Source organism: Eptatretus burgeri, chromosome 6 (genome assembly GCF_056783735.1).
Source record: "Eptatretus burgeri isolate ZD-2024b chromosome 6, Ebu_testis_v1, whole genome shotgun sequence".
NCBI classification, from domain to species: domain Eukaryota; kingdom Metazoa; phylum Chordata; class Myxini; order Myxiniformes; family Myxinidae; genus Eptatretus; species Eptatretus burgeri.
In genome coordinates this window covers 22,697,519-22,719,579 of record NC_140966.1, presented here as the reverse complement: position 1 = coordinate 22,719,579, position 22,061 = coordinate 22,697,519, and the positions used below count along the sequence as shown (strand labels likewise).

The window sequence follows — 22,061 nt, the reverse complement described above, 5'->3', positions numbered from 1 at the left end:
GATGTCTCCCACATGTCAATGAGCTAAGCAACTCTATACAATCCTATCTTTCGTATGAAATTCCTCAATCTACCCCACAAACATAACAATGATTGCAAAAATTTTAATTTTAACAAAGCTCCAGTATGGCTACAAAACACAACCCATCGATACAACGACTAACACAATACAGACACAGATTGCGATACATATCCAGTTATGAAACCCAAGATAGTGCTGCCACTTATCAAGAAAAAAAACATCAGTTCTGCAACTTTATTGTCAAACCTCGTACAGCAAGTTCTCACTTAACATCGTCCCAGTTAACAGTTGTGTGATTAAGTCGTTGATCTATTGGAGAACAAACTCATTTTAAGTCATTCACCATTCCGTTATATAGTCACTTTACTTCAAATTTAGTACCAAACTAATGGTTTTCCTCATTTTAATAAAGCTACAGTAGAAACCATACCTTAAATAACGATGTAAAAGCCGTACCATAAATAGAGGTGCATTAGCCCACCCAGTATAGGATATATACTGACACACACACACACACACACACACACACACACACACACACACACACACACACACACACACACACACACACACACACACACACACACACACACACACACACACACACACACACACACACACACACACACACACACACACACACACACACACACACACACACACACACACACAGCTGTGCATCGATAACATCGGTGGGTCCTGAGCTGAAGTTACTCAGGTGTGCATGAATTGTATGGAGGAAGTTGTGGCTTGAATGTGTCAATGACTTGAAAGGATAATTGAAGATGTTGTCCCCGCTATGAAGAAAGTTATCCTCGGCTTTGCAAATGAAGCGGTATTTTGATGAGATGGAAGAAGCCGACGTTACACAACTTCTGCAATCATACGGAGAAGAGCTAACCAATGAAGATCTGAAGCAACGAGAGATTATGAGAAAAAAGAAACTGGAGATGACATTCAACTGTTTGTTTAAAAATATTTTAAAAACTTATATTCCACATGTAAATATCTTTTGGCTGGCGATAATTATTTTCCCCTGGAACCTTACCTCCCCATCCCCCTACTTACATTAATTATTATGGGTAAATTGATTCGCTTAAAGTCATTTCAGTTGAAGTTGTACTTTTCAAGAACATAACTGCAATGTAAAGGGAGAACCAACTGCATTTCATTTTTGGCCCTATGGACCACGGGAGGAGGACGAGATTGGGATCATACTCTGTGCAGAGCGTTGGTGCTGCTTAAGCAGCCTCCTTGGCTATTGGGCACAATCCTGGACGGGTCGCAACTCCGACACAGTATTCCAGCATGCTGGCACTCATTTTGCCGACCTCGGAAGGATGACAGGCCGAGTTACGCCCACCTGGTATTAATTCAACAGCTGAGCGAGATTTGAACTCAGGACCCTAGGATCCAAAGCCCGCCACCCTAACCATTTAGCCAACACCAGGCATACCATGGGCCAAGTCTTATAAAAATGCATATTTCCGTTGTCCATTCCATGGGACTGATGGGACTACTTCATATTCACACCAATGTTAGGTTATGAACCATCTATCACAAATGCTGATGTTCAATTTCGCAAAGATTGAGTGTTTTGCAGAATTTTTAATTAGGGGTGAAAAAAAAAATGCAATTAAAAAAATAAATAAATAAAATAAATTAAAACAAATAAATAAATAAATAATAATAATAAAAATCACCAAATGTCCCAATAGAATAGAGAGTAATGACATAATACTTATAAGACCAATCACAACTGATGTCTTTGTCAGAATCATAAATACAGCCAATCAAGTCCTAAAAGATCGACTGGACTCAGCTAAGTGAAGGAACAAAAAGTGTGTGTGTGTGTGTGTGTGTGTGTGTGTGTGTGTGTGTGTGTGTGTGTGTGTGTGTGTGTGTGTGTGTGTGTGTGTGTGTGTGTGTGTGTGTGTGTGTGTGTGTGTGTGTGTGAGTGTGAGTGTGTGTGTGTGTGTGTGTGTGTGTGTGTGTGTGTGTGTTTTTCTACTGCAGCATTGCGATGTGTAATGTGATACAACAAAACGATCGTCATGATCTCCTGAGTTGATTAGGCGAATTAACGACAAAGAACCCGGAAGAATTATCATGTTTTAAATTCACGCCATTTTAAGGTGTATCGATCAGCTTCATCGCTCCTTCCGTAGCATGGCATTCTATTTACAAAATAAATAACAAAATCAATGATAACATTGCAACAAAGCATATATTAATTAATACAAATCATATTAACAACAATGACAGTAGTATAATTTCGCAAGAATAATAATGAAGGTATAATCTCCACCTTGGTCCAAGCACATCTGGGCTTGGTGAAAGGCAAACTAATATTCAAGCAGTACAGCAGGCGTGTATGCAGCAAGGCTGTGAAGACCAATAAAATTTGGTTCAATGGACCAACGGACCCACGAGTAATTCTCGAGGCTTCTGTAGGGTCATTTTAAAGGGCAATTTGAATGGGTTCAAAAGGAGATGAAGGTTTTTTATCTCGGATGCGTCTGCTGAGTAGTAGCAGTAGTAGTCTAAAGGACAAGTCTAAAGGGTAATTGTAAAGGGTTCCAAAGGGTAATTGTAAAGGGTTCCAAAGGGTAATTGTAAAGGGTTCCAAAGGGTAATTGTAAAGGGTCTAAAGGGTAATTGTAAAGGGTTCCAAAGGGTAATTGTAAAGGGTCTAAAGGGTAATTGAACAGGGTTCTAAAGGGTGAATGTAAAGGGTAATTGTAATGGGTTCTCAAGGATAATTCTGGTGGGTTCTAAAGGGTAATTCTAAAAGGTCCTAAAGGGTAATTATAAAGGGTTCTAAAGGGAAATGCTAAAGGGTGATTGTGAAGGGTTCTAAAGGGTGTCGGTGATTGTAAAGGGTTCCAAAGGGTAATTGTGAAGGGTTCTAAAGGGCAATTGAAAAGAGTTCCAAAGGGTAATTGTAAAGGGCTCCAAAGGGTAATTGTAAAGGGCTCCAAAGGGTAATTGTAAAGGGCTCCAAAGGGTAATTGTAAAGGGCTCCAAAGGGTAATTGTAAAGGGCTCCAAAGGGTAATTGTAAAGGGCTCCAAAGGGTAATTGTAAAGGGCTCCAAAGGGTAATTCTGGTGGGTTCTAAAAGGAAATTATAAAAGGTCCTAAAGGGTAATTATGAAGGGTTCCAAAGGGTAATTGTAAAGGGTTCTCAAGAGTGATTGTAAAGGGTTCTAAAGGGAAATAATAAAGGGTGATTGTAAAGAGTTCTAAAGGGTAATTTTAAGGGTTCTAAAGGGTGATTGTAAAGGGTTCTAAAGGGTGATTGTCAAGGGTTCTAAAGGGTGATTGTCAAGGGTTCTAAAGGGTGATTTTAAAGCGTCCTAAAGGGTAATTGTAAAGGGTTCTAAAGGGAAATGCTGAAAGGTTTTAAAGGGTGATTGTAAAGGGTTTTAAAGGGTAATTGTCAAGGGTTCTAAAGGGTAATTGTAAAGGGTTCTAAAGGGAAATGCTGAAAGGTTTTAAAGGGTGATTGTAAAGGGTTTTAAAGGGTAATTGTCAAGGGTTCTAAAGGGTAATTGTAAAGGGTTCTAAAGGGAAATGCTGAAAGGTTTTAAAGGGTGATTGTAAAGGGTTTTAAAGGGTAATTGTCAAGGGTTCTAAAGGGTAATTGTAAAGGGTTCCAAAGGGTAATTGTAAAGGGTTCCAAAGGGAAATGCTAAAGGGTTCTAAAGGGAAATGCTAAAGGGTTCTAAAGGGTGATTGTCGAGGGTTTTAAAGGGAAATGCTCTTCTTCTTCTTCCTCTTTCGGCTTGCTCCCGTTAGGGGTCGCCACAGCGGACCAACCGTCTCCATTTCGCTCTATCCTCCACATCTTCCATTGACACTCCAACCACCCGCATGTCCGCCCTCACCGCATCCATGAACCTCTTCTTTGGCCTTCCTCTTCTCCTCCTGCCTGGCGGCTCCATCTTCAACATCCTTCTCCCGATATACTCCGTTTCCCTCCTGTGCACATGTCCAAACCATCTCAATCTCGCCTCTCTCACTTTGTCTCCAAACCGTCCTACCTGCACTGTCCCTCTAATATACTCATTTCTTATCCTATCCATCCTCGTCACTCCCAACGAGAATCGCAGCATCTTTAACTCTGCCACCTCCAGCTCCGCTTCCTGTCTTTTTGTTAGCGCCACCCCCTCCAAACCATACATCATAGCTGGTCTCACTACCGTTTTATATACTTTCCCCTTCACTCTTGCAGCTACCCTTCTGTCACTAATCACTCCTGCAACTCTTCTCCACCCACTCCATCCTGCCTGCACTCTCTTTTTCACTTCTCTCCCACACTCTCCGTTACTTTGGACAGTTGATCCCAAGTATTTAAACCAATCCACCTTCCCCACCTCAACTCCTTGCAACCGCACCATACCACCACCCTCCCTCTCATTTACGCACATGTACTCCGTCTTACTCCTACTGACTAACATTCCCCTTCTCTCCAGTGCGTACCTCCACCTCTCAAGGCTCGATTCAGCCTGTTCCCTACAGATCATGATGTCATCCGCGAACATCATAGTCCATGGAGACTCCAGTCTGATCTCGTCCGTCAACCTGTCCATCACCATTGCAAACAGGAAAGGGCTCAGAGTCGATCCTTGGTGCAATCCCACTTTAACCTTAAACCGGTCCATCATTCCTACCGCACACCTCACCACTGTCACACTGTCCTCATACATATCCTGCACGATCCTCACATACTTCTCCAACACTCCCGACTTCCTCATACAATGCCACAACTCCTCTCTTGGCACCCTATCATAAGCTTTCTCTAAATCCACAAACACACAATGTAACTCTTTCTGGCCTTCCCTATACTTCTCCATCAACATTCTCAAAGCAAACATCGCATCAGTGGTGCTCTTTCCTGGCATAAACCCATATTGCTGCTCACAGATCGTCACCTCTCCTCTCAACCGAGCTTCCACTACTCTTTCCCACAACTTCATGGTGTGGCTTAACAACTTTATCCCTCTGTAATTTCCACAGCTCTGCACATCACCCTTATTCTTGAAAATCGGAACCAGACTTTTAAAGGGAAATGCTAAAGGGTTCTAAAGGGTGATTGTCAAGGGTTTTAAAGGGAAATGCTAAAGGGTTCTAAAGGGTGATTGTCATGGGTTTTAAAGGGTAATTGTAAAGGATTCTAAAGGGTAATTGTAAAGGGTTCTAAAGGTTAATTGTAAAGGGTTCTAAAGGGTAATTGTAAAGGGTTCTAAACAAGTGATTGTAAAGGGTACTAAAGGGTGATTGTGAAGGCTTCTAAAGGGTGATTGTAAAGGGTTCCAAAGGGTAATTGTAAAGGGTTGTAAAGGGCAATTGTAAAGGGTTCTAAAGGGTAATTGTAAAGAGTTCTAAACAAGTGATTGTAAAGGGTACTAAAGGGTGATTGTAAAGGGTTCTAAAGGGTGATTGTGAAGGCTTCTAAAGGGTGATTGTAAAGGGTTGTAAAGGGCAATTGTAAAGGGTTCTAAAGGGTAATTGTAAAGGGTTCTAAAGGGCAATTGTAAAGGGTTCTAAACAAGTGATTGTAAAGGGTACTAAAGGGTGATTGTAAAGGGTTCTAAAGGGCAATTGTAAAGGGTTCTAAACAAGTGATTGTAAAGGGTTCTAAAGGGTGATTGTGAAGGCTTCTAAAGGGTGATTGTAAAGGGTTCCAAAGGGTAATTGTAAAGGGTTGTAAAGGGCAATTGTAAAGGGTTCTAAACAAGTGATTGTAAAGGGTACTAAAGGGTGATTGTAAAGGATTCTAAAGGGTGATTGTAAAGGGTTCTAAAGGGTAATTCTAAAGGGTTCTAAAGGGCAATTGTAAAGGGTTCTAAACAAGTGATTGTAAAGGGTACTAAAGGGTGATTGTAAAGGGTGGCAAAGGGTGATTGTAAAGGATTCCAAAGGGTGATTGTAAAGGGTTCTTAAAGGTAATTCTAGTGGGTTGTAAAGGGTAATTGTAAAGGATTCTAAATCATGAAGGGTTCTAAACGGATATTCTAAAAGGCTCTAAAGGGTAATTGTAGAGGGTTCCAAAGGGTAATTCTGGTGGGTTCTAAAGCGAAATTCTAATAGGTCCTAAAGGGTAATTGTAGAGGGTTCTAAAGGGTAATTCTGGTGGGTTCTAAAGGGAAATTGTAAAAGGTTCTAAAGGGTAATTGTAGAGAGTTCCAAAGGGTAATTCTGGTGGGTTCTAAAGGGAAATTCTAAAAGGTCCTAAAGGGTAATTGTAAAGGATTTCATTGCTTTCTCGGCTTTGCATATTTCCTATTAAAAATGCCAAACTGAACTGCTTCCTTTGGGCACGGGTGCGATTTTTTCATTACTTGTAGGCTAAAGTAACAAAGCATATGTCATTGTTTAGTAGCATGTCCAGATAAATGTAGTAATACAGGGTTGGGTTGAATTTATCATGAGCTGAAGTGACCAGATACCATTATTTATGAGCTCAGATCTTGAACTGCAATTGATTCATAAAACTTGAAATGGCACAGCAAAGCTGTATTAAGGTTAAGTAAGACGAAGGACTCCTCTTCCTTCGTATGCAGAACAAGGCTGCGGGTAGCATCATTGGCTGAGGGCATGGCTGTGCCACTGATGCAATGCCTCTATAACCAGTACAATGGTACTCATTTTGCCGTCGGAAGGATGACAGGTTGAGTCAACCCCACCTGTTGTTTATTCCAACGGTTGACAGGGGCTCAAACTCAGGACCCTAAGATGCCAAGCCAACACCAGGCTTAGACCAAGGACTGAAAGGCTAACATAATCGACGTGTACGTATGTATATGTATGTATGTATGTATGTATAAATAAATGAGATGCAAAGGAAAACAAGGGATCAGATATTAAACTGTTGTCCACCAGTTTCAGACTTACAGGATTGTTGAAAAGTGATATAAAATCTGGTTTGTGTTTCCTGAGCACAGCTGCCAGCTTGTGAAGGGAATCGGGTAACTGTTGGTGCACTGCATTCTCCACAGCTCGGTGAACATCTTTGTACGGAGTCCAAAGCCCAGTGACTACGGAAAGAGAAAAGGTGAAAGACAAAGAACATAGGTCAAACGATATTTTAAAAAATAATAATAATAAATCATAAATAAAACCACATGGACCTCAGGGTTTTGTTCCAGCAAAAGTCATAAATCAAAGACAAGGTGCGAGGAAAACAGCAGCTTTTAACCCACGGTGTTAATCGTGAAGTGAGCGAGCTCTTGCAGGCATCCTGAACAAATTCCTACCCTGACAGACTGGGTAAGGCAATGCTACATCACCAAACACAACCCTTTACAAGAAACTGCTTCGGCAGTACAAACATCTCAGATAAAGAGATCCTAAGGGGTGTATATGTGCGTTTGGTTCAGCACGGATGATGTTTATCCCACTCGATCTCACCTCCTTCGTTTAATGTCGTTTTTTTTTTTTTTGCACGTCAATTAAATAAATGAGCTAATCAAGCATAGAAAGATAAAAGAGAAGAAGATGCAAGAATTTTTAAATAAATAATTTGAAGAAGGAGAAGAGAAGAGAAGAGAAGAGAAGAGAAGAGAAGAGAAGAGAAAGGAACAAGGATGTCAGGAAGAAATCAGACGGACAGATTTCAGCAGTTACTCCCCAGGTTAAAACGCACCAACATGTACAAGCTACCAGGGGTCCGTCAGGAGGGAAGCACAGTGTTCATAAGTTCGACGTGGTGAAGCCAGTCAGCAGTGATTAATCACCAATTTCAAGTTTCGCTTGTTATAAAAAATATAAAAACAAAACAAATAATGAGGCGACTTCAGTGACTATTTATGTCTGACACTAATTATATAAATATCCTTGCTGCTGCAAACAAAGCATCGTCCACACCTGAATTTGCCGCCAAGGGGGCCGCCATGACGGAGAGGTCTCTCAACGGACGATCGACGTGCCTGAGGAGAAATTTTTTTTTATTTTGACTGAAAACTTATACATCTGCTACATAATAAGCAAAAAAAAATCGAAGTTATTTTTTAAAAATAAAAGGATCTTCAAAAGAATTCGGTCGAAAAACTCGAAAACAGGAATGACTGTCCTGTCGGCCTTAACTGTGCCCGCCCCACGATCCCTCGTGAATGATGCGCAAATCTTTTTTTTTTGTGTGTGTGTGATTAAAATAGATTTTTCCGCGTTTAACTTTCAGAAATGTTTGATTGTCGGACTTTCTCGGTAATTTCTTACTTCATTCATTACTGTGGAAAATTGATAATTAATTCGCACATTCCCCTCAGCACTTTCCGAGCTCCTGATTGGTCGACAAAACTTTGGATCGTTCCCCGCATCCATTACTGATCCAGAGAAGTTGGAAGCGGAAAAACCGCTTTGCCAAAGAGGGTCGACTCTCGCCTGTCTGTGGAAAAAAATGGCACCATTAATTATATTAATGGCACGGACTAGAGGTGTGTTCCGTTGGCAAACGGCTTTCTGTATTCAAAAACCCTCAAGCTAGCACTCGAACGGAACGGAGCGCTCGATACCGCTTAACAACATGGCGGCCTCCAATGCAAACAATGCTGTTGTGGTGAAACAAACACTGTCCTGACCGTCGTTTACAGCGGCTACAGAGAGTAAAAGAAAAAGGAATGAAGGGGGAGCTCTGCCCTCATCCTCGTCCGCACCAAGCTTATATCTATGGACCTTCCACTGTGCATTTTGAGGAAGACTTATGAAAGGAGTATCCCAGTGTTTCATAAACAGGGTGATTCATCAATATGTGTACCGACCCTCGGATGGACATTCAGCTGGGCGTCACATCTGCCGAAATCTTCCTCCCCCTCCTCTTCTTCCTCCCTTCACTCCCCTCCCCTCACTCCCCACTCCCTCTCCCACTCCTATCCCTCTGCCTCTCCCACCCCTATCCCTCTACCTCTCCCACTCCTATCCCTCTGCCTCTCCCACCCCTTCCCTCCCACTCCTGTCCCTCTCTCTCTCTCTGACCCCTCTCCCTCTTTCTCTCCCCCTTCCCCCACCCTTCAATTTTCCGTCAGCGAAGCGATTTGTTAATTTGCTAGTTAATATCTGCTAGTTGTATTTGCTAGTTAGTAATAAAATGCTAAATCACAAGTCATGTAGTCTCCCATGCAAAAATGGGAAGTATGACCATGAGACAGGATTTTTGTAATGTGAAAATGCTCCATTGAAATGTAAAAGTAATTGTGCGAGTTAACAAGTTTGAAGTGACCCTAACTAGACCCTTCTCAAAAATTTGTTTCAATTATCAGAGATTATATGCTTTGTGAGGTGCTGAGTAACATGGCTTTTGAGGACAAGTTTATGATTCCTAATCACAATTTTATGACCTCTATAGTATGTCCATTGTCTGAATAACATTAATCCGAGTTGGTTATCGTGGAGGGTGTGAAGTGTAATTCAACTGTTATTGAATTTCCAAATAGAGCTATGCAGACACGGTTGTTCTTATCATTATTAACGCCGTTATTGTAAATTGTCGACACAGTAGCAGTTGTGGATCCAGAGGGAAAAGGATGGTGGGGATCATTGCTTCCTCTTTGACAAAGGGCCAATGAAAGAAAGGAAGAAAGATAAAGAAATGGCAAGTCAGAAGTCAGAGCCTCCCACCAAAATTATCTATGATCCTGCAACTGTGCATCTTGGGGAGGGGTGGAAGGGTTTTGTAAGTTTGTAGATATTCATGAATTGGGATGAAAAGTATGAAAGGCACGTTTCGATAGTACAGTATTATGAGTATTTATAAGCATGTAGCACTAGAACAGCAGTCGGTAGAGCACATACCTCCGCCAGACTGAACAGTTTACATTTTGTATGCCACTGGTGTTCTGAATCTGGATCCGGACCTGAACCAAAATCGAATGGGCTTGGTCTCATCACCGAACCAACTCGTCCACCTCTTTTTTTGTCATAACTCGTCCACAATTTTTTGAAACATCAAGCTATTATATCTTTTTTTGGTCCCGTCTCACAGTGGTGAAGAATCACTTTAAAATTCTCACATCTGCATCTTCACCAGAATCGAAACAATTACTCCTTGTCACACACCCCCAACCTGCCCAAATTTCGTTTGAATCCGTCCACAACGTTTTGAAATATCCTGCTCACAGCCAAACAAACAGTCTGTTAGACAGGGGTCAAAACATAACCTTCGTCCACCTTCAGCGGCGGAGGTAACTAAATATGTGTGTGCAGCAGAGGGGGGATGCCTCTAAACATTTTGTTGGTTGAAAGATTGGGTGTGATGCTTTGGGAGAATGGGGGAGCAAAAGTCTCTTTAAAATGAAGCAGTGGTCACAAAAAAGGCTGAAAATCACTTAAAAAAAGAAAGTAATGATGTCCCTGATCGTGCACTGTTAATAGCTCATCACATGCAAAAAAAAAGTGAAGTTGTGTGTGTTATATAACTGGTAATGATTGAATACTTGCTCTCTGATTATATAAATAGGGTGTTTGTACTAATGTTGTGAAAATTTTATTTTCCATTTAGGCTCGACTGTGAAAATTGGAAACAACTCTATGTCACAAGATGCAGCCTGCAGGAAATAAGATTTTATGCTTTCTCTGGCTAATGGGAAATAAAGAGAGTTTTCAGAGTGTTGCTGATTGCTTTGGAATTAGTAAAAGTTTGCTCCATCACAATCTCACTCATGTTGGTAACAGCCTGTTGATACCATCAAAGCAGGAAATGCAGTGGCCGAAGGAGACTTTTGAAAAGAAACCTGTATCAAAATGGTTTGAAAAGTTTCCTGGAGTCATTGGATGTTTCAATGGTACATACATACCAATCAATGATTGGTCCGTCTGGTACGAAAAGGGATTCATACATGTACATCTGTATGAAAGGCTTCCCTGCTATGCATGCCCAGGTGGTGTGTGACATTAATTTGACAAATCTTGATGCCACAGGATATCCAGGCTCTGTACAATGATGCAAGAGTATTCCAAAACTGCACTTTACTCCAAGCCCTTCAATCCCTTCCAATGCAACATTATCTGCTTAGGGATTCTGTCTACACCCGAGAACATTTTCTGATGACACCTGACAAAGAAAATGAGAGCTTAAGCGACACTCAAGAGAGATACAATTTTATGTATTCCTCTGTCCGTTGTTGTATGCCTGGTGTTGGCTTAGTGGTTAGGGTGGTGGCTTGGGATCCAAGGGTTCTGAGTTCAAGCCCCGTTGGCTGCTGAATTAACACCAAGGGGTTGACTCAGCCTGTCATCCTTCCGAGGTCGGCGAAATGAGTGCCAGTGTACTGGTCCCGGTGTATGCCCCGGTTAGAATAGGTGTACCATATCCCTGTGTGTCGTAAGAGGCGACCAGGGTTGGCGTCAGGAAGGGCATCCGGCCATAAAAAAAACATTGCCTCAAGAAAAAGTCAAACCCCTGCACAGCAGGGAAAAATGGCTGTAAAACGGTCATTTATTTTGTCTGTTGTTGTGTTGAAAGTTGTATTGGTCTTTTAAAAATGGAAATTCAGACGTTTAAACAATTACAATTGCAGAGGGGATGAGCTTATGTGCAAAACAATCATTGGTTGTGCTACTCTTCATAATTTCATTTTGAAGAGAGAAAATTGATGAGTCAGACATTGACCTTTCATATGTGGGAATTGCTAATTATTTATCTAATTTATTCAGCCATACCAAATTCTTGAGCGAATAGAAAACGTGATGACTTATCAAGGCAACTGATCTGATTCTGCGAAACGTATTCTCTGAGTGATTTTGTTGAAAACATGCTTTGTCTCACACATGTATTGTGTTGGAATGATCTTGTTAAAAAGAAACAAAGCAAACAAAATGATTGTCAGCAAGCCATTTGGTGGCAAACCATGACATTCCAAATAGAAATTTGTCACATCAACAATTTGTTATGAACATTTTTGCAAAAATACATTCTTTAAAAATATAAATATAAAATTCAACGACACTTCAAGTTTTGTCATTATTATTGGAGAAAGATTTCACATTTAGAAATCTCTCAAATGGTTCTTTCTCTTTTCTTCTTGATAAATCCTCCTTATATTATTATAAACATTTTTGGAAAAGCACGATCTTGAAAAAAAAAAAAAAGCAAATATACTACAAGCAGGCTACTATAGTGATTATTATTATTATTATTATTATTATTATTATTATTATTATTAGAAGATTGCATGTTGTGAAAAGTCCCAAATAAATCGTTCCTTCTCGTTTCTTCTTGATAATGTATATCTTCTCTAACAGTTTTGACCCTCTTGTACTGACCCTTCAATGCAGAACCCTTCAATATAGCGGATGACGGGGTGCATAATCATAATTTGATGTTAACCTTTTTTTTTCGAAGAAGCAAAAGTTGTTGGTGGAGATGAGGTTGATGGGAGAGGAAAGGACACCGTTTGCCCCTATGAAGCTTCATTCAGTGTCACAGCTCCTGCAGTCTCCACTGCATAAGAGCACCCTGCTTGTATGATGCATGGAGGGAAAACGGCAGGGTCCTTTTGCAGTGTCTGATCCATAAGATCAAAGTGTCGCCAGTTACTGAGTCCTCCCCTAGTTTGTCTGCTTGTTCATGTCAACAATCCACTTTCTTTATATCTGGAGAAAAATGAAACAAGTAGAGTGGTTTAAAGCACAGGTTTCCAATTGTACTCTTTTGCACATGACAGGTATGTATTGTATTCTAGGTGATCTTTTTGAAAGAACATGTTTGATTTTGTACCTGTAATGGGCTGTTATCAAAACTGGGACTTTGAACATTTGAGGGCTGGCATGCTAAAGGACGACAGACAGACAGACAGACAGACAGACAGACAGAGAAGCCGGTAGGCAACATGGGTGGTCGCTAGACTAAGGCGAATTTGAAATACCAGTGCGGGCCCGTACGTGCGTGCACGTACGTGCGTGGCCATACGGGCAAAAAAAGAAGAAAAAAAAGAATAATTGTGACGTCAATCGTGACGTCATAGCACCGCATCATGTCATAGTTTTTTTTTTTTTTCTATACCTTGGTCGAGGCTCGTATGAGAGCAAACACACAACTCACAGCAAGGGGGCATGAGACAAGAGGGGCGGGAGTGGGAGGGACAAAACAGTGGGAAACAGACACATTAGGTGAACTGTGGAAGGGAGAGGGATGGGGATGGGACGGGGAACATGGCGAAGAGAAGATGGACATTACAGGGACTTTCAGGAAGGAAAGCAGGGGAATTGAAGGAAGTGGGCTTGGGTGGATTATCGGGGGTAGAAAAGATCGAGGATTTGGATGGGGGATGATAAGAGGTGGTGGTGAACAGCTGTTTTGAAAGCTTGAAGGGAAGAATGGGAAACAATAGAGTGAGGAAGTTTATTCCAAAGGCGGGAAAAAAGAGGAATGAAAGAGTGAAGATGAGCAGTGATTCGTGATTTTGGTAGTTTTACCAGAATGGGGTTGTTGGCGGACCTTGAGCGCCCTGTGGAAATGTGGTGGGGACAAATCGCAGAGAGAGCAGGGGATGCAAGGCTGGAGAGGAGTCGGTAGAAGACAGAAAGACCACCGACCAACCTGCGGTGTTTGAGTGAGAGGCCCAAAGACTCAGCTTCATTGCGGGAGATGCCGATGATCTTAAATGCCCTGGGTTCGACAGCGTGAATCCGAGTAAGGTGGGAGGCAGGAGCACCAGCCCAGAGGGGAGAGCAGTACTCCATCAGGCTACGGACAAAAGCTTTGTAAGTGGTCAGGAGCTCAAGAGGGCCGAGGAAGGGCTTTGCACGACGGAGGATTCCCAGTCGGCGACTGGCTTTTGAGGTGAGGTTTGAAATGTGACTTTCCCAGGAAAGGTCATGGCAGATAGTGAGACCCAGAAGCTTGAAAGAAAAGACTTCTTCCAGAGGATTGTTGAGAAAGTGGATAGGGGGGTTTTCTAAACGGTCCTTTCGAAGAGACATAGTGAGAGTGTGAGATTTGTCTGGATTGAAAGACATGTTCCACGTGTTGGACGACTTTGTGATTTTATCCAGATCTGCAGTGAGCGAAGAAGCTGCTGCTTGCCGGTCTGAGGGATGACAGATGGTACGGCAGAGGGTAGAGTCGTCGGCAAAGAGAAATAGAGGATTTTCCAGAGAGTCCGAGAGGTCATTGATGAAAACCAGAAAAAGAACAGGGCCCAGAACGCTACCTTGAGGAACTCCAGCCTGCACAGGAAGAGGGGATGAAAGAACTCCATTTAGGGCCACACGTTGACTGCGACAGGAGAGGACGTCTGTGAGCCATGAGTGGAGATGGCCTTGAATACCATGGGAAGAGAGTTTGGTGAGTAGTGCAGGGTGCCAGACTGTGTCAAAAGCACGTGATATGTCCAGGGATACGGCTCGGATTTCCTGTCTGGCATTGAGGACCTCCATCCATTGATGGGAGAGCAGAAGCAGCATATCCAGGGTAGAGTGACCTGGTCTGAAACCAAATTGATGATTGCAAATCAAGCCATTGGAGAAGAGGAAGGATTTCATATCTGAAGCGATGATGGATTCCATAACCTTGCTGATGATTGGGAGAAGGCTGATTGGTCTGTAGTTACAGGGATCTGTTTTTGCACCTTTTTATGCAGGGCAGTGATGTTAGCAGATTTCCAAGCAGATGGCAGATGACCTTGGGCAAATGAGAGGGTGAATAGAACAGAGAGAGGGTGAGCAAGAGCAGAAGAGCAGGCTTTGAGGACACGTGGGCTGATGCCGTCTGGACCGGTTGCAGAATCTGACTCGAGGTTTGAAAGCAAGCTCTCCACCTTGTCAGGAGAAAAGGATACAGAGTCCAGGGACAGTTGGGTGCGACTGGGTAAAGTGGGTAGAGATAGTGATGGGTTTAGGACACAAGATTTAGCTGCAAACACCGAGTTTAGACATTCAGCTTTTTCACGTGTGGAATCAGCAGTGCGGCCATTTGAGGTAAGGGAGGGGATGGAGGGGGAACATACACCAGAAACAGATTTGATTAAACGCCACCAGGATTTTGAGGAGGGAGAGAGGTTTGAGAGTTCTGACTTGAGATGAGAAAGATGTTGTTTTTTGCCTCTCCTGAGGGTAGATACACACTTGTTCCGAGCTTTGTGGAAGGAACTGAGATTGCCCTCAGTTGGGTTTGCTTTCCATGAGGCAAAGGGGTTTGGTAAATAAATGGCCATAACTTTGGAACCAATGTCCGATTAATATCAAACCTTGAAAAGGCACATCCACAGGTCCCCAGCAATATACCTGGCAAGTTTCAATTAGATCAGACCAGTGGTTGTCGAGAAACAGCGGTCACATACAGACACACACACACACACACACACACACACACACACACACACACACACACACACACACACACACACACACATACACACACACACACACACACACACACACACACCTGGAATTATAGATAGATGTAGATAAGAGAACACATCAAATGGCATGTTTGCCGTTCATTGTTCCATTTAGGAACACTACGAGCAACTGTTCATTCATCATTTGTGTTCGATTCCCTAACCCTACGTTAGGGAATCCCAACGCGAACGTTGGGGTGAAAGCATATCGTAATATAATTGCATACTAGTCATAGTTTATGACGGATCGGGCTGAAAATTTTTGACAAAGAGGTTGATTATAGTGCGCATAAAAGCGCGGAAGCCGATTTTTGATTTTCGAAAAAAAAGAAATTCGGATTTTTTTCAAAAATTTCAGTCCCTTTGCTAGGCATCGGTGGCGTCCATAGCAACGCTGCTGAAAAGCAGAGAACTAGATCCTGGTATGAACCTACCAGTCAAGTTTCATCAAAATCGGTTGACTCCTCTGGCCTCCAGAGCTGTCCATTACATACAAACAAACAGACAGACGGAAAACCTGAGACTAAGGGGAGTCGAGCGACCACCCAAAAGAAAGAGACTGGAGGGAGTGAACTGGAAAGACTGCCATTCAAAGAATGATCTGCCGTTCATTCATCCATAGCTCCATCTTTTTGGAAAAACATGCCTTTATTTTTACTTAGTGAAAGAAAAAGAAAAAGTTTATGTGCAACTTCTCATCTCTGTTCATTTCCTCAACACAATGAACAACATACAACTTCATTTATTTTCTGTAACCTAACCACAAGGTATGCTATTGGAAATGCGACTTATCGACTTACAAAAATAAATCCTGCATTGAAAGGTTGTTCAGACATCCAAGGCATTGACAGACAAACATATGTATATATATATATATATATATATATATATATATATATATATATATATATATATATATATATATATATATATATATATATATATATATATATATATATATATATATACATATTGTTTTGGATTTCAGAATCGGATCCGACGAATGCACACAACATCCAGGTCCCCAGACGGTTATTTTCATAAATGTATGTTCAGAATAGACACATCCCCTTGTCTGGTGGGATACTAACTCTTTGATGCGATGGAGAAGGGTATAGAACAGATTCCCTTTCTTACGGGATGGCCTTTTCCTCAAAACAACACGTTCATGCACGCGAGAGATAGCCGTAAGCCCAACGGAGTCTCGTCTACCCCACTTCCATCAGGACACATTGGCATGGAGGTGGACAATTTATTTACACTTCAGACTTATAGGACATTTGATTAAACACACCGCGGGCTTTTCCTGAACAGTTATTCTGATGGTCAAATACGGTTATGGATCATTTATCTCACCCACCTATCTCTCATTGACGTTGACCTCCGCCTTTTTTCATCGACGTTTAATGCCCCGTTTGGCAGCTCTATGGATGCTGGCTGGCTCTTGTTCGGGTCGGACTGAACGAGGAAGAGATGATCGCGAGATTGACGGTTGGAGACCATGTGCAGTGATGCACCAATAGGCAAGGTGGATTTGGGTGAAGTCTGCTTGAGGCTCCACCCACACTGGTCGCTGATAAAATAGGATGGGAGGACCACTTTCCTGTCGATTGGTGATAGCTTCTGACCATTGTTAACAGCTCCTTAAGGTTCCTGACAGTCCTGACCATTGCTTACAGCTCCTGATATCTCCTAATGGTTGGTGATGGTTACTTACAGCTCCTGACCATTGCTTACAGATCCTTACAGCTGCCCATTGGTTACGACTCCTGATAGCTCCTGACGGTTGGTGATGGTTGTGTCATTCCTGTTGCTTCTGCTCGATACCTGCTCTTCACATACCTGATTCTTGGCGTCCCTGGTTCATGGAGGTGACGACTGACATCGATCGGTGTTCGAGCCTGTTTGTGGGTGGGTGTACGGTGAAACCGGGCGCTGACAGTGGACCAAAGCACACACATTTTGGGTAATTTTATGGGATGCACGATGACTTCTACCTTGGTAAGCTGAGACCGGATTTCTTTACCCCTGAATGATCTGCTGGGTACCCATGTCTAGTGTTTAATTGTTAAGTAAGACAAAGTAATAAGCATTTGCTCTTTGTCTATTTTTGTATAACTGTTCATTGAATTCTTTCTTGTTTGAAATCATTTTGATTGACTTGAATTCATCTATTCCACAAGGAAATAAAAAGTTCTTCACTTTATATATTTTTCTTAATAATAAATTCCTTGACGTTTCAACCTGTCCGTGCTCGTCCTTTCCTTCCATTGATCCAACATTGTCCGAACCTAGAGAGACTGGGAGGTAATTCCCAAACTAATTAACCTGTCATAGTTGGCGTACCCCAGCGGTAAACGCTCGGCCGCCCTACTTAAGATCTAATCAAGATAAGATTGGTGCATCACAGAGGGCACGTTCCCTGGTCAGGAGGCCACGTGACCTCTAGTTAAACGACAAATTAGATGGTGGACACTGGAACTCGTGGTTAACTGATTGGCGTTCGTGGTTGTTGAGTAACCCACTGTACCACAAAGATAATTGTGAGCGGTGGCCCCAGGTCCGGTTCTTCCGAGGAGAAACAAGGATTAACCCCCTCATAATACACCCGGTACCCGTGGCCGTAACAATATATGTATATTGTACATACATATATATTCATACATTCACAAAATCCAACCTTTAGAAACAAACCTGGAAAGACCAGCATTGTTGTGTACATTTGGGCTGAAATGTTTCTTGGAAACAGACATTCAGAAAACTTAAAGGTCTGCAAAAAAAAAAAAAAAAATTTGGATGTTCTTGTGCATTGTCATCCATAAGTTTTAAAATTCTGGAAAATTACCGATCCTTATAATTTCTCCATTTCTTGTCCACCTGCTCAACAATGAAAGTTGTGCCACCCTCCACCATTAATGGCAGAGTTCAGCTTCTTGGCAATTTTCTGCCACACAACCTTCCGCCTCATGATGTAGTTTTCAAAGGAGGCCATGTTGTCTTTGTACAAGTGAATGAGCTCTTTCACCTTAATGTGACTCCAGTCTGAACATCAAAACAAGAAGAAATACAAATTGCAATGATTAAAATGATACTTGGAAAATATATTCTCCCTGCACTGATAGATTGGAGTTGGATAACAATCCTCAACTACCCACCCAACGATGGTAGCAACTCTCGTGGGCAGGTTGTGTACAGAGCCCCCATGCAAAGGAAGAAGAAAGAAAATATGTTTAAGGTTGAATTGCAACTGAAGATTATGCATTATCAGAGCAATCATCGAAATTATCATATTTTTAAAGGTGTTACCGAAGGAAATAGCTCGGAAGAATGTGCTAAACACAAGAATTTTCGCAATAAAAACTATTTCAGATGAAACGAGAACGGCATTTGATAGAGCGCATACCTCCGCCAAGCTGAACAGTTTACGTTTTGTATCCCACCGATAGGCTGGATCTGAATCCAGACCTTAACCAAAATCGAATTGGCTTGTTATTGGCACCGATCCAACTCAACCACCAAGTTTTGTTATAACCTGTTCATAACTTTTTAAGATATCCTGCTCACAGACAGTCAGGCAGACAAACAGGGGTGCAAACATAACCTGTGTCCACCTTCGGTGGCAGAGGTCCACTGTTACGGTCCTTAGGTTAGGAAAGCTTCCCAACCTCTGTTCTAAACTCTTTTATCTGGACCATAAGTTATCAAAACGTATCCACCTCCTACAAACCCTGTGTTGGAATGTCATCAATGGTCTACTCATGTTGAATGGAGAAAATGAAAGACTCTTGTTTCGTTTTCCCCCAATGAATAGTTTGCAAGTCGATTTATATTTAATTACTGTGCAAAATAATATTCTACTATGTTAATTATCAAATTCAGACAAATCTTAATACTTAGTCCGTTGAAAAGTTCAATACCGTCCTCTGTTAAAGTAGTATTGAAGAAATAGCCACCAACTGTTTCGAACCCAACTACAGTGGCCATTTTGCTAACACCAGTTTAGGAAGTCGTTGACTTTAATACCTATCGCTAAGCACCTTCCTCAATCGCTTCCTCCTCTTGCAACTTGCAAGGCGGTTGATACGGAATGGCTGTTTGCAAAGTGACAGCAAACCGCTTGCTAACAGAACACATTTCAGCCCTTGATTCTGAGATTGCTTGCTCCTCTTGCCAAGTGGTTGGGCAAGTAGCTTGCAAAGCAGGTGATAAGGAAAGGCTGGCTTGGCAAGCAATAGAAAGCTGCTTGCTGACGGAATGCACCCCAGATCTTGCCACCATTCTTACACAAGGAGGGAGGGAGCCTGCCACCAGCTGTGACGTAGACGGTGGTGAACAAGGTGAATACGAGACTCAATACTGAAGCTCAATACGAGGCAGCAGAGAAACATTCAGAGAGTGAAATGTTCTCGTACAGTGCCTATAGAAAGTCTACATACCCTTTCAAAATTTTCACCTTTTTTTGTCTTATAGCCTGGAATTAAATTGCATTAAATGAGACTCTTTCTACCTTTATTTACACGTCGTAACCCAGAACTTCCAAGTGAAGTATAAATTCTACAAATTTCAGAAAATTAATTAAAAATACAAAACTAGAATATCTTGGTTGGATAAGTGTCCACCTCCCCTTATAATCACAATTGTAAATTAGCTCAGGTATAACCAATCACCTTCTAAATCACCCACAAAGCTACTTGGCCTCCACCTGTGTTAAATTGTAGTGATTCTGGTTATTTCAGAATAAAATCAGCTGTTCCTGCAGGTTCCCTCTGCCTGGAAGTGCATTTCAGAGCAAAGACTCAACCATGAATTTAAAGGAGCCTTCAAAAGACCTCTGGGATAAAGTTGTGGAAAGGCACAGATCAGGGGATGGGTAGAGAAAATTTCAAAGCCCTTGAATATCCCTTGGAGCACAGTCAAGACAATCATTAAGAAGTGGAAGGTGTATGGTACCACCAAGACCCTGCCAAGATCAGGCCATCCCTCCAAACTGAATGATGAAGCAAGGAGACGAATGATTAGAGTGGCCACCAAGAAGCCAATGGCAACTTTGAAAGAGTTACCGGCCTTTATAGCAAAGACTCCGGTGCACGTGCTAACATATCCTAAGCACTCCACAGGTCTGGCCTGTATGGCAGGGCAGCAAGAAGGAAAACATCAATTAAAAAAGCCCCCCTCGAGTCCTATTTGATGTTTGAAGAAAAAAAAAACACTCCAGAGATTTTGAAGCAATGTTAAAAAAGTTTTGTGGTCTGAAGAAACAAAGATGGAACCATTTGGCCAAAATACATTTAGTGCAAACCCAACACAGCAAATCACCCAAAGAACACCATCCCTATTGTGAAGTATGGTGGTGGCAGCATCATGTTATGGGAATGTTTCTCATCAGTAGGGATTGGAGTACTTGTCAGGATAGAAGGGAAAATGGATGGAGCAAAATACAGAAAAATCCTTGAGGAAAACCTGCTGCCCTGTGCAAGAAAGCTGAAATTGGGATGGAAGTTCACCTTTCAACATGACAATGACTCGAAGCACACAGCCAAAGCTACATTGGAGTGGCTAAGGAACAAAAAGATAAATGTCTTTTGAGTGGCCCAATCAGAGCCCCGACCGAAATCCAATCGAAAATCTGTGGCGTGACTTGAAGACTGCTGTCCATCAACGCTCCCCCATGCAACTTGACTGAGCTTAAACAGTTTTGTACAAAGGAATGGGCATCAAGGTGCGCAAAGTTGGTAGAGACCTATCCCAACAGACGCACTGCTGTAATTGCTGCCGAAGGTGCTTCTGCCAAGTATTAACTCAGGGGGGTGGACACTTATCCAACCAAGATATTCTAGTTTCGTATTTTTAATGAACTTTCTGGAATTTGTAGAATTTGTTTTCCACTTGGAAGTTATGGGTTGCGATGTGTAAATTAAGGTGGAAAAAGTTTGATTTGATGCAATTTAATTCCAGGCAATAAGGCAACAAAATGTGAAAAATTTTAAAGGGGGTGTAGACTTTCTATAGGCACTGTAGATGAGAAATAAACTTTTCCCCAACCATGAAGTGCTCCCCATGACACATCTCACACCCAGATTTGTGACATGCATGAACTCTCTTGGTATCAGTGAAGTCAAAGATTCAACCAATTAACACACTCATCTTCGTCTGGAAAGTGAATTTGTGGGAGCACTGCACATCTTTCCGGATGACAAATGAAAACTTCTTCTTTACTCAGACAGTCGATTGATGAGTAAGCTTGCCAAAGTGACATATTTATTTAATGCGGAGTTGCACAGTGTAAAATCTGCCAACATTGAGATTTTTTTTAACGAAAGCAGCTTTGCAGATGAGAGACGACATCACGAAGCAAAATGCCAGTAAAGTATGACCACCTGATTTGGAGCAGAGGGCCAGAATCCCTGAATCCGTCACTCACCTCCTGCATACAATCTCTGACAGGAGAACACGAGTGTGCAAATCCATCTCAGAGTCAAGCAACTTGCCATCTCCTTTGGTAATGAATTGGTCTATGCCATCTCCTGTGGCAAGAACAAGCTACCGAAGCACATACTCCAACCATGTCCTGTGAAGTCCCTGACAAGGAATGTAGAACTGATACCTACTCCACACTGGCTCAGGCACAGTATGTCATGCTCACAGGTTGAAGAGATCGACACAGCCCTTTGTCTGCAGAAATTGGCATTGGCAGGAGGTGA

At 42.0% G+C, this 22,061-nt stretch overlaps 1 protein-coding gene and 1 pseudogene across 1 annotated transcript in view; both read right to left on the bottom strand.

The window, feature by feature from the left end:
* Positions 1 to 8,129, bottom strand: part of NUP205 (nucleoporin 205) — a 327,963-nt gene extending 319,834 nt beyond the window's left edge. The window contains exons 1-3 of the mRNA XM_085884280.1: positions 8,111 to 8,129; positions 7,892 to 7,953; positions 6,920 to 7,062 (exon numbers count right to left, since the gene is read on the bottom strand). Coding sequence (XP_085740406.1) covers positions 6,920 to 7,062; positions 7,892 to 7,919 — 171 coding nt within the window. The 5' untranslated portion in view covers positions 7,920 to 7,953; positions 8,111 to 8,129. The remainder of the gene's footprint in view (positions 1 to 6,919; positions 7,063 to 7,891; positions 7,954 to 8,110) is intronic.
* A 2,935-nt stretch (positions 8,130 to 11,064) lies between these two features.
* LOC147024399 (uncharacterized) lies at positions 11,065 to 19,638 on the bottom strand (annotated as a pseudogene).
* Between the last annotated feature and the right edge of the window lie 2,423 nt (positions 19,639 to 22,061).